This window comes from Bubalus bubalis, chromosome 1 (genome assembly GCF_019923935.1).
Source record: "Bubalus bubalis isolate 160015118507 breed Murrah chromosome 1, NDDB_SH_1, whole genome shotgun sequence".
NCBI classification, from domain to species: Eukaryota; Metazoa; Chordata; class Mammalia; order Artiodactyla; family Bovidae; genus Bubalus; species Bubalus bubalis.
Window position 1 is genome coordinate 29,963,724 of NC_059157.1, and position 13,085 is coordinate 29,976,808.

Genomic DNA, 13,085 nt, shown 5'->3' on the forward strand with positions numbered 1-13,085 from the left:
AATTGTGTCCAATTACTGCAATACCACAAAATCAGAGCATTAGAAAGGACTCTGAAAAGTCCCCTAGAGTCTACAGAATAGCTCCTTCCTTTAGGCAGGGACACTTTTAAATCCAAAATCAGATAAGAAATATGATTCAAAAATTATTCCTAAAGGAAATCTTTATGGTTTTTATCAACAAGTAACTGTGTATGTGTGTATACATATTCAGTATATTCTGAAGTTCTTCTACAGTTCTGCTTGATATACTCAATTCCAAAACTCTCTACTTATACTCTAAACAAGGCACACAATGGGCACGGCACCCCCATGCGGGCAGTATTTATACAGAGCAGTTTCTATTAGACTCAGATCAACATCCTGTCCTTTGTTGCAGTCAGCTAAATAAATATTACTCTTGAATCACTTTATTCTTGCTAACATTTCAGAACCCAGAACAGCAGTGAGGGAAAGAAAAAGCCTTAAAGGGAGCTGAAATAGAAAATAATAATTCAGGGTAACATACAGGATACAATCAGATGTTCTGGGATTTTTCTTTTAAGTTTCCCACTAAATTGACCTCATACCCCTCTTAACGGGCTGACAGGTTTTGCTCACTGCAGATGTGACAGGAACAGGGAAAAATAAACTACGGATAAAAGGGGCTCCAGGCATTGGGGAGCTATGGTTTCTCAAGCAGCTGTTCTAGTGGTTAAAGCCTAAATGTCCACTCTCTTAATGACATGTCTGAATTTCCAAAGCAGGATTCTGATTCATCCCTGTTGTTACGTGTGCTGACAGGATCCACCCTTCAAAACCACTGACCCAGGGGCCAGGTCTGGGGCGGGGAGGCTCCCACCAAGCAGCCCCGTGGAGACCCTCCACCCCCTCCACTGCCTTGCAGGGTAAGAGACATCAGACTAGACACCAGGACAGTAAATCCCTGTTGCTTAAGGAACTGTATGGTGATAACTCGGCTGGCTTACACACCTAAGAGAAGCCCATATAATTTAAAATAAAGTTGCCAGTCAATTAAAAACTATAAAAAAAAAAAAAAAAGAGGGAGCTGAAATACTGGGCTTATTCACCTTCAACAGCAAAGAAGTCGTAGCATATGTTCCATTACTACTAGAATGCCGCCACTTGGCCAGTGTCTTAGTTTGGGCAGCTATAACCAAACACCACAGACTGGCCGGCTGCAAACAACACAAACGTGTTTCTCACAGTCTGGAGACTAGGGCGCCAGGGCGGTACTTGGTGAAGCCCTTCATGTTGGCTGCAGCCTGCCAGCTTCCTGCTGTGTCCTCATGACGGGGGAGGTTGGGGATCTCTCTGCAGCCTCTCTCATAAGACACCAAGCCCATCCATGAGGGCTCCACCCTCCTGACCAAAGCAAACTTCCCAAATTCCGTGACCATCAAGCAGCGGATGGGATTAGTGGGTAAAAGTCAGGCCTCAGTCAGTATGTTTGGCCAGAATGAATGATAAAATAAGGTCAGAGGCAAGGAAATTTTGTGAGCGCACTTAAAACTTCTGAGACCAAGTGCTTCAAAAAATTTATAAATTGTGCAGTATTTATAAATTTGCTCTAAGAACCTGTTTCTCCAAATATTCCTAATTTTTCTTTCTCACAGGACAAAGATCTGGGTTCAGATCAGATCAGATCAGTCGCTCAGTCGTGTCCGACTCTTTGCGACCCCATGAATCGCAGCACGCCAGGCCTCCCTGTCCATCACCAACTCCCAGAGTTCACTCAGACTCACGTCCATCGAGTCAGTGATGCCATCCAGCCATCTCATCCTCTGTCGTCCCCTTCTCCTCCTGCCCCCAATCCCTCCCAGCATCAGAGTCTTTTCCAATGAGCCAACTCTTCGCATGAGGTGGCCAAAGTACTGGAGCTTCAGCTTTAGCATCATTCCTTCCAAAGAAATCCCAGGGTTGGGTTAGATGGTCTCAAATTTTGTTTTTCTTATTCCTATTATTACTTAGTTTCCCTAGAACAGTACCAGCAATTAAACTAGTTAAGACATTGTAAAGAATTCAAAAACCACTTGATACCTTATTTCTTAAAAACATCAAACTTCCAAAAGAAAAGAGCCACCAAAAATCAAATTAAAATTTCTACATTGTTAAAGAGAATAATTTGGTCTTCTACTATGAACCTGAAACATTCTCAGAGTGCTCTGTGGATTTGCTGGAGTTTATTGAAGCCTTGGAAGCCTTATTTGAACATTCCTGAATATACAAAATAAAGAGGTCCTCCCAGCCCTCCTGTGTTATCCTGAGAAGAGTCAATGCAGATTCAGCTAGTTAATTCTTTAAGGTTTCAGTGGGCACACAATTGGGTAATTTCTCCCCACCTGTTATACAGTATTTTCTCCCTTTAAATCCTCAAAATACTTTCACAACTACATACCAATTCCTAATCAATGAACAATTATAATTGAAAAAGACTTGCCTGAAACAAACATATTTATATGTAGCAACAAAATTGTATTTCAGCATATTCATTCTACCTTCATTTAAAAAAGAAAAAGTTCTCATCTCTAGTTTGCATCTCAAGCATTCTTAGGATCTTCCATCTGTCCATTTTTTTTTTTTTTTTAACACTTCTTCAGTTTATTATTCACAAAGAGAACACGAAACGAAGGCTAAGGAGAAACAACCCTGGACATGAAATTGCTTAGAGCTGCACACACAGCCTGGCAGCATCACTACATGGTCACTTCGAGCACAGCCCGACTGTCCAGGTTTAAGGAAGCAGTGCGGGCAGGTGGGGCGGCGGGGAGAGGTTACCATTCAGACGAGGCGCTTCCCAGATGCTCAGCCCGCCGACACGCTGACCAGATCTCACTCTCTCTAAAACAGAGCTCTCCAAAAACTAACAAAACAATTCTATTTGGGGGGAGCCTTTTAATATGAGGAAAAACTATGAAACTATGTTTAGTATGTAAACAGAACAGCAGCATGATTCTACCCACTGACTTTAATATTCTAAAAATTATGAACACAAAGTTTATCCAGGAACACAGAACTACAAAGGTTTTTGTTAGGATGAAACCATACTTACTTTCTCTTTTGCTGATATAGCAATATTTTAACAAGTTTGAAATACTTAAGTGTATATTCCATACATGTCAAAACTCTGACAGGAGAGAGAAGACGGGGAACTAGACCCAGGACCTTCAGGATGTAAAAGCAAAGAAAATGAGCTGGTCCTTACCTTTGTGCCTCTTCAGCTGGGGGAAGCTGCTGATTGTTGTTGCCTGGATTATCTCCACTACAATTTGATACCTGAGTATTGAAAAGAGAGAACAATTAAAGATGGAACAGGAAGGAAAGACTATTTTCAGGGAGAATTTCAGACTCTATTTGTAGTGATCAGCTGTAACACAGTGAATCCTGCGTAAGAATCATGAAAACCATCCAACACGGATGAAGTCAGCGGGCTGGGTGCTGAGCCATGGGCTACTCATTCCTGAGGCCTGAATGCAAGCGTAGTGCACATACCCTCACCTCCATTCCCCGTACAGAAGCGTTCCCACCTGCCCTCGGACTGAAGAGGGAAACCCTGAGGTCATGAGCGACTCCTCCCCCTCTTTCACCCCTCACCAGCGCCCTCCCTGATGCTGGTAACCAGAACCCTACTGATTCTACCTCCCAGACCTGCACTGTCCAGGAAGGTGACCAGGAGCCACGTGGGCTACTTAAATCACAATTTTAGTTCCTCATTGCACCATCCACACTTGAAGTGCCGAGCCGCCTCACGGACCTCATAAACCACAGTGGACTGTGCAGATAGAACACTTCCATCTATAACCTTTACTAGAGATAACACTCAGGGAATATTGCATCATTATAAGATATGGTGGTTCATGGGACGTTTTCCCCCAGGACCTGGGATTGTGTCAATGTGAGGAAGCTGTGGGTGACGGACGGCTCCAGGAATATGTATGTGTGACTGAGAACACCTCTGCTTCAGGAAAAAGAAAACCTTACATTTTTAGACCAAATATAATCCTAGAACGATGGCTATTTTGAGCATGTTCATGTCAGATAGGTTATAAACCCAAGTTCTCAGGGGCTATTCGGTTATTATTAAGTATTTCCCTAATGAAACTCATTGATCCTGAGTGTTTCTCAGCCCTTAATTATACTAAGAATCTGCCTGTAATAAAACTATGTAACATTAACTCTTTATCAGAACACAATCTTAGCAGCATTTTAAGATTTAATGCTACATCTGGCTGGCTTTTTTTTTTTTTAACCCGCCACCTGGCTTGCTGGATCCTCATTCCCCAGCCAGGGGTTGAACTCAGGCCCACAGCAGTGAAAGCCCCGAGTCCTTAACCCCTGGACTGCCAGGGAGCTCCCTTGGCTGGCTTTTAGAGCACAAAATATGTTCTTCTGCTTTTCAACTAATTCCTGGATGACTCGAATTCATCAGTCATGGCTCTTCATGGGTTCAGATTCACATCTTTTTATTTCTTCCTTTGTGTCATATGAACATCGATGCTACTACCCCACCCCTCAGAGAACGGGCTGTCAGGAGCGCTGGCTGGCGGTCGCCTATGGCAGACTGCTGGTTGCCAACATCCTTCATCTCCTTCTCCCCCACTAACCGGACCACACTGATTGGGGCAAGCGAGGCCCCAGACAAAAATGCTAACCTTCTCTCAAGCAGTTAAGGACGGCCATCTGAAATAGTTCTAGACGACAAGACATGAGCGGAACTGGCCGGGAGGGGGTTCCAGGAAGGCTTCCTACAGGGGCGGGCTCCACGGGAAGGCCCCTTTGTCTTTTGTCCCTGACTTTCCTTAGTTCTCCTGCCTGGGACAAGTATGCAGTGGGATGGAGGCGCAGCACCCCCAAGGATGAAAGCCACACGGTGATGGGAGAAGATGGGAGGAGCTCAGGTGTCCAGAGACACCACTAGGCGTGACTGCAGCCCCGGTCTGGCCACCTCAGGACTTTCTGGTATTGAGGGTCATAAAGCCCTGACTTGTTCAAGTAACCGTGCGTCAATGTGTCTCGTGGCCAAATGCCACCTGACTGGCGGAGAACTTTCTGAAGTCTCCATACATGGAGAAGTTATCTCCAGGCTGAACACGCTCGGGTAATGTCCTCCAAAAGGAAGCCTTGCTAGGACATTAATGACCATTACAGTTGTGTGATAGAGCCACCTTCATTCCTTCATTAATGGTAAAACACAAAGATAGTTTTTCATGTGATTTTTCCCGCCACTTACTGAACAGATGAGGAAACAGCTTATAAGAAGCATACACAAACCTGGAATCATCAAAGTCTAACACTCCCTAACCAAGTCTTTATTTTAACCTTGGACTTAGGTTCTACAAGCAGAAAGCACTGACTTTTTCCATGCAACTCAAATGCATGTCACCAAACTCCATAGGCTTTTTGTAGCAACTTCTACAAAGAAAAAGAACAAGAATAATCTATGTGGTCAATATGCTTTCATTAAACAAACACTTGTTAATCGTTTCTTAGGTTCTAGACACACAGAAGTGAGTAACACCAGCATGGTGTCTGCTTTCAGAAAGCTCCAGGGATATATCAGATGGAGAAAACAGCCTATAATATCTGTAATTATGAAGACTACACAATAGATATTAATGATTCTAAAATGCAAAATGGCAGGTACATTTATGATTGCAGGTATCTAAATACATGGGTCTATGAACCAGGGCTACAATGCAAAACAGAGATATAAAGGAAGGAACAACTGCATTAAAGTGGCAGAATTATAAGTCATCTTAAAACTGTTCCCAAACTACTTCCCTATCTGAGCCAGTTCACACTAGACTTAAGCTTTCCTCCCCTCTCCATTTCTGCACAAGCTCCATCATTTCTATCCTTTAGGCTCGAAATACCATCTTTGATATCTGCCCTCCCGTAAATATGAATCTCCAAGTCCTGAATCTTTAAACAAGTTCTTCTCACTCTCTTCCTCTAGACACCACCCTTCTCACCCGTGGGTCAGCTGCATTCGCTGGATGGCCTGTTTCCTTCACGTCGACCTTTCTCTCTCCCGCCCAACCCACGCTATGCAGTGCTGTCAAAGCCCCTTCCTCAAGGACCACTCTCAGCACCTCGTCCTCCAGGGAGGTCCCTGGAGGGGTTGAGCCTCCTCCCCAGAGGAGGATCCCTCTGCTCCAGCTTGTGGGTCCCTCAGCAACCGGCGCTGGCCCCCTCGCTCAAGCCCCACAGAAACCTGGAGTGAAGTCAGGATGGCTTCCACACAGCTCTCCTCAAGCTGTAGCCATTTGCCAGGCTTTGGCTTATGCTGTTTCCTTCTGAAAACAACCTCCCTTTTTGGCCGCCTAATCAGATCTTGCGTATATTATTTCTTCCCTCAGGTTATCCTCAATCCCTCTCATTCACATCAACATTTCTCCTCTCTGAAACCCTAAATTACTTCTGCTGTATAATATCACCCATTTATCTACTATTTTCCACAAAGAATGTTGTGAATGAAGAAAACGGTGTGTCCGGGGCTTTTGGGGCCTTGCCCTTCTTTTTAACATGGTAACAAGTCTTGTACTTAAAAAAGTAAACAGTGAGCCTAATGCCATCTGAGGAAGAAGTATGTTCAGATGAAACCACGGAATTCTAAAGTAATATCAGCTAACAGATTCCTTTCATCAGGTACCAGGTTACCTAACTAAATACTTTATTTTACATATCTCATTTAATCCTCACAAGGTACTATAATGAACCCCACACTACAGAGGGAGAAACTGGAGTTCAGGGGGATTAAGAAATCTATACAATATTAACACATTTTTATGGAATTCAGAAAGATGGTAATGATGACCCTATATGTGAGACAGCAAAAGAGATACAGATGTAAAGAACAGACTTTTGGATGCTGTGGGAGAAGGCGAGGGTGGGATGATTGGAAAGAATAGCACTGAAACATGTATATTACCATATGTGAAATAGATTGCCAGTCCAGGTACAATGCATGAGACAGAGTGCTCAGGGCTGGTGCAATGGGATGACCCAGAGGGATGGGATGGGGAGGGAGGTGGGAAGGGGGTTCAGCATGGGGAACACATGTACACCCATGGCTGATTCATGTCAATGTATGGCAAAAACCACTACAATATTGTAAAGTAATCAGCCTCCAATTAAAATAAATTAATTAATAAAAAATTCGATATAAGGTCTCACTGCTTTTAAGTACAAGTAAAGCCTAAATCAAAAATGTTGGAGCCTAAAACAAAATTGTAGCTTTGTCTATGAAAAAAAATATGCTGTTTTTAGTCTCCAACTAGATCAGAAGCCTCTTGAAAATAGGGATTGAGTCTTGAATTCTTTAACCGAGCCTAACTTGGCAGTAAATATTTCAGAGTGCCAGGGATGCAGTGTGTGTGTCCCCTGCAAAAGTCACAGGTGAAGCCTAAACCCCTGTGTCATGGTGTTTGGAGGCAGGACCTCTGAAAGGTCATTAGGTCTCGAGGGTGGTCCGTGCCCATATTAAAGAGACCCCAGAGAGCTCTCTCCACCTCGTGATGACAGAGCGAGAAGACTACTGTTGAACCAGGAAGCAAGACCCTCACCAGACACCCAGTCTGACTACCAGCAGCTTGATCTTGGGCCCTCCAAACTCCAGAACCAGGAGAAAGAAACGTTTGTTCTTTGAGCCACCCATTCTACAGTGTATTTGTGATAGCCGTCCAAACCAAAGAGCTAAATTCCTAAGTGTTAACATCTGTAACAGTTAACAGGTGCACATAATATCCTGAACAATCTGTTCTCTGGGTGTTCTCAGTGATTCACACTCTGGAACAAATAAGTCATCAGTGGTACTGAGAAAATACATGCCATCTGAGGAAGAGGCATGTTCAAACAAGTCCACAGAATTCTAAAGTAACATCAGCTAACTGACTCCTTTCATCGGGTACCAGGTACCTAATTAAATACTTTACATTACCTCATTTAATCCTCACAAGGTACTGTAATGAACCCCACACTACAGAAGAAGAAACTGGAGTTCAGGGGGTTTAAGAAATCTATACAAGGTTTCACTGCTTTTAAGCACAAGAACCAAAATGACAACCTAGGGCTTGATGATGCTAAAGCTTAGCCGTTTTCCAGCTTCCCTAAAACTCAACAGGTTAATGTTTAGCATGTCTAAGGCCCTTCACGGCTTATCAGCACGGCCAAGGCCAGACCATCTTTCCAGCCAAACTGCCTTCCACATCCCTCTCGGATACCATTTTCCGAGCAAACCAGGCCACATGCAATGCTCCAAACACACTCCAGCTCTTTCCTACCGGCCGAGCTCTGCTTCGTTTCCTCTCCCTCCTACACCTCACCTCTCCTCTTCACCTGCTGAAATCCTATTCACTCCAAAACATTCAAGTCTCAGCCAACTCCTCTCTGAAGCTTCCTAGATCCCGCTCACCTACAGCAGGAAATAGGTGCTCCTACCCACTTCTTTAGCTCTTCACACTCTACCTTTGGCCTGATTGTCTTACTTCACATTTAGCAATTTACATCCACAGGGGTCTCCTGTTTTGAACAGCAAACACCCTGATGACCGGGGAAAGAATCGAGGGTCCAGAGTCAATTCATCTTTACAGATACCAGACCCTCCTCACATGGTGCCCAGCACACAGGAGGCATCTGAAGATCCTGACTGAATCTGCAGAACTTATTTTCACTTGATACCAAAAGGCAAAGCAGGAAAGGAAGGACTTTTCATTCCAAATGCTCCAAGGCTGATGGCATAGCGTTCCTGGTTGTCTGAGGAGCTATCTAGGGGTACCTGGCACTCACTTGGCCTGTCCCCTCCAGAGAATGACACAGCCTTGCTAGTGCCAAGTGCAGTTCAACCACTGGGAGGACTATTATTTGTAGGCTTCCTCTTGATCAGAAGAGCAGAGATTGTTAGTATCTCTTTTTCCGAAATGATGATGTAAACTCAAGTCTTAGGAGGAAGCAGTATAGTAAGAATTCAGCTCTTTCCAATCCTCACAAGGTCCTACCCAGAGCATCTTTGTCTTAAGGATAATGAAAAAGTCACCCAAAGCTTGCTGGTGCCTGCTACTGAGTCGCCACCTCACCTCCCTTCGCTTTTTTACACTTAGCTACATTAATAAAGACTTAGACCAAGATTATTTTTATGAACTCTCCCCAATGATCTTAATCTCGCCTGAATGCTACACAGTCCTTCAAAACATGTGCTCCGTCACTCAGTCATATCTGACTCTTTGTGGCCCTGTGGACTGTAGCCCTCCAGGCTCCTCTGTCCATGGGATTTCCCAGGCAAGAATACTGGAGTGGGTTGCCATTTCCTGCTCCAGGGGATCTTCCCAACCCAGGGATTGAACCTGTGTCTCTTGTGTCTCCTGCACTGGCAGGCAGACTCTTTACCACTTGCGCCACCTGGGAAGCACCAGCCTTCAAAATAATTACCTTGGAAATCAACACTTTCTACTATCAAATGTTCAGAACAGCTTTGGGATCCTATCAGACTTGATTTCAAAATTATTTAGAAGCCAAACCAAAAAAGTGAGTCTCTCCACTTCATTAGGCACATCCTTGAAATATGACTTTAGAGCTGTCTTGGGAGTGTACATGCTGGAACATCTTGGGAGAGTCAAAGGCTGTGGACAAATTCAGCTGCACAACACGGTAAATGGTTTAAAATGCCATCTTATATTAAAATGAGCAAGGATCCACCATGGACCAGAATATCATTTACATACAAATGTTTAAGAAGAAAATCAGAAATTTTAAAATAGTGTTTCAGAACTGCCACAGCTACTCTATACCAGGCTAGGGATAATGTTTCCATTAAAGAGACTTCATGTAAAGTGTTTAAAAAATGAAGCCATGGTGATTTCTGCTAGCTAAGCTGGCACCGTCTCCCATGTCCAGGACACTACCAAGGTCTGCTGGATAACTTAGAAAGTATATCAGAGTAGTTAAGAATGTGAGCTTTGGGAACTTCTCTGGTGGTCCAAAGGCTAAGACTCTGTGCTCCCAATGCAGGAACCTGGGCTCAATCCCTGGTCAGGGAACTAGATCCCACATGCTGCAACTAAGACCCGGCACAGCCAAATATTAATATATAAATATACAATATAAAGAATGTGAGCTCTGCCACCAGATGGGCTTTGTTCAAATGCTGCTTTCAATGCTTACACTGTCACCCTGGGACAATTTTTCAAGCTTTTAAAACTCAAGAGTCCTCATTTGTAAAAAGAAGAATAGCAGCATTTTTCCTCATAGGATTTTTATGAAGTTACATGAGAGAACTTAAAATATCTGAAACTGCATCTGCCTCACAGTGAGAGTTTAACAACTATTACATCTATTGTCCTTTAACACTGCTGCTGACTCTTTAGATGTGTGTTGTTTAGGGGGATGGTGTGTGTAAAATATATATAGAAGCCATTTTATAATAAGTAACCTCACTTTTTTTTTCCTATGAGAGTCTCAGCCTGATCAATCAAAGACCATCAGGGTCATTACAGTCCCAGAACATCAGGCTTCCTGACCCACTGCCATGAACAAGAGGAACCATGGGGCATCTCCCCAGAGAAAAAGATAAAAGTTACCACAGGATTCTGGGGAAAGGCAGGGTGTGGATGAAATGTAAATGAAGCGGTGCTGTGACAGGCTCAAAGCAGGGCTTGTCAAAGGGTCAATTTCAGATGAACCCAGGGCCCTACTGCCTTGGAAACTACAAAGTTAAGGTCAGTGTAGGATGCTGAATCCAGAACCCCCTAGCTGCAACTCTGGGTTAAAATGGGGCTGCTGCTCTGTGTCAAAGTGGCTGACACCCTCCAGGCAAGAGGAGGATGTGTCATTCCTACTGATATAATTTCACGCAGCAAAGTTTCTGATAAAATTTAGAGAGCAGTGCTTTTCAGTGAAGAAGAAGCAGGGGTTGCTCAGAAGGGAGTATCATCATGACATTTTACAGCTGTGTTTGGAAGAAATACTACTTCCTGTTAACTTGGTAGCTGGTTTTAGTGTCTGCTCCCACCAGCCTGATAAATGGACAGGCAGATTTTACTTTCTCGGTCTGAGCCAATTTTTACTTTCTCTGAAGTTAACGCTCTTTCAAGAAAATGAGAAAATACACAAAGTACAACATTCAAAGTTAACTGCTATTAACATGTGGCATCTTTATAACCTTTTTTCTATGCAAACATGGTTTTCTTTCTGTTTTATAAGATTGAATTTTTGCTATAAATACTGGCTTCAAACTCTTTTTAAAATTTATTTATTTATTTATTGGGCTGCACAGGTCTCATTTGCAGCATGTGGGATCAACTTCCCTGAGTTGGGATCAAACTCAAGTCCCCTGCATCGGGAGCTGGGAGTCTAAGCTATTGGACCACCAGGGAAGTTCTCTATAATTTATAAATCTATGGTTCAGTTCAGTTCAGACGCTCAGTCATGTTTGACTCTTTGCGATCCCATGGACTGCAGCACGCCAGGCTTCCCTGTCCATCACCAACTCCTGGAGCTTACTCAAACTCATGTCCATTGAGTAGTGATGCCATCTAACTATCTCATCCTCTGTCACTGCCTTCTCCTCCCGCCTTCAATTTTTCCCAACATCAAGGTCTTTTCCAATCAATCTTTTCTTTGCATCAGGTAGCCAAAGTATTGGAGTTTCAGCTTTAGCATCAGTCCTTCCAATGAATATTCAGGACTGATTTCCTTTAGGACTGACTGGTTTGATCTCTTTGCAGTACAATAGTTACTATCTCCCAATAGTATTAAATATTCTGTTTCCACACTATTATTACATGGCAATCCACTGTACAGGCGAGCCAAAACTTTTTTAACCAACCCTTACTGTTAGATGTTTTTAATTATCTCAAGCACTTCTCTATTTTAAATAAAATTACAAGAAACATTCTTGGAGAAATCTTTCCTTATATTCCTGATTATTTTCTTAAAATAAATTCTTAATGAATAATGAATCTATCTGAAAGAATGCATATTTTGTGCCCTGTTGTTCAGATTATAAAAGCTGTAACAGAAAGGACATAATCTTTTCAGGAGGTATATTTAATGGTCTTAAGCAGGAAGTACCCAGGAGCCTGGCAGGCTATAGTCCATGGGGTCACAAAGAGTTGGACACGACTGAGTGACTTCACTTTCTTTTCTTTTCACCCAGAGCTATAGCACAAACAGGGGAAATTTTCAGTTAAGATTCAGGAGTAAGAGGCACTTTTTCCCCCCACTTTTCCAGTGTGCAGAAGGCGGCTGATTCCACAGAGAGTCTAAGGCACGTTTCCCAGCCTTTCCCATTCACAGCACACACAGCGAGTGACAGTATCTGATCAGGACACGTGGGTGACCACCATCCCAGCCACCTCGTGTGCCGAGGACACCTTCATCCCTGCACACCTACACACTGTACTTTAGTCACACTAGCTAGAAAGTTCTGCACCAGAGCAGCCTGAGGAATCCAGAGTATATGTAAACACACACACACACACAATTCATGTTATATATACAGAAATAATCTGGAAATGTACATGTCAAGTAGTCATGGTTTTTATCTGTCTGCAATAAGTAATTTCTATTTTCTTAATCTTGTTTGTATCTTCTAATCTCCCTAAAATAACGACTGTATATTCATTTGCTAGTTCCCAGAGTCTACAGAAATTGCATGTTACAGAAGCAGCCAAAGCTCTGTCATGCTGGCCAGCTGGGGCCTTTGAGTTAACCTCAAGAATGCCAAAGTTTTCCTCTGCTGCCAGTATCTTGTTTCTACTTGTGTTCCTCGTATTTTTATGACATTAATATTGTTATAAAGTATTTACAGATGTATTTATAGCACCACTGCTATATGTTCCATTCCCAATTCTTATATAAAGCATTTTCATTGAGAATGTCGACCACGTATCACCTCCAGTTGCCTAGTTTTATCTTCTATACCAAAAATGTCCTAATGACTTTTCATACGTTTTGAATCAAGTTTTTCTGCAATAAGATATACTGTGTCACGTCATCGCCTCCATTAATCGTGTTCAAGTCAGGACCTGACAGTGTTCCTCCTCCTCCTGACAACTGTTATTTTTTCAGCTCTTACCGGGAGCCTAGCATGC

General features: G+C 43.1%; 1 protein-coding gene across 4 annotated transcripts in view; it reads right to left on the reverse strand.

The window, feature by feature from the left end:
• The window catches only part of SNX25 (sorting nexin 25), a 97,255-nt gene that overhangs the window by 36,152 nt on the left and 48,018 nt on the right, over positions 1-13,085 (reverse strand). For all 4 annotated transcript variants that reach the window (XM_044938364.2, XM_025280084.3, XM_044938365.2 and 1 more), the window contains exon 6: positions 3,203-3,273. In XM_044938364.2, the coding sequence (XP_044794299.1) occupies positions 3,203-3,273 (71 nt within the window). The remainder of the gene's footprint in view (positions 1-3,202; positions 3,274-13,085) is intronic.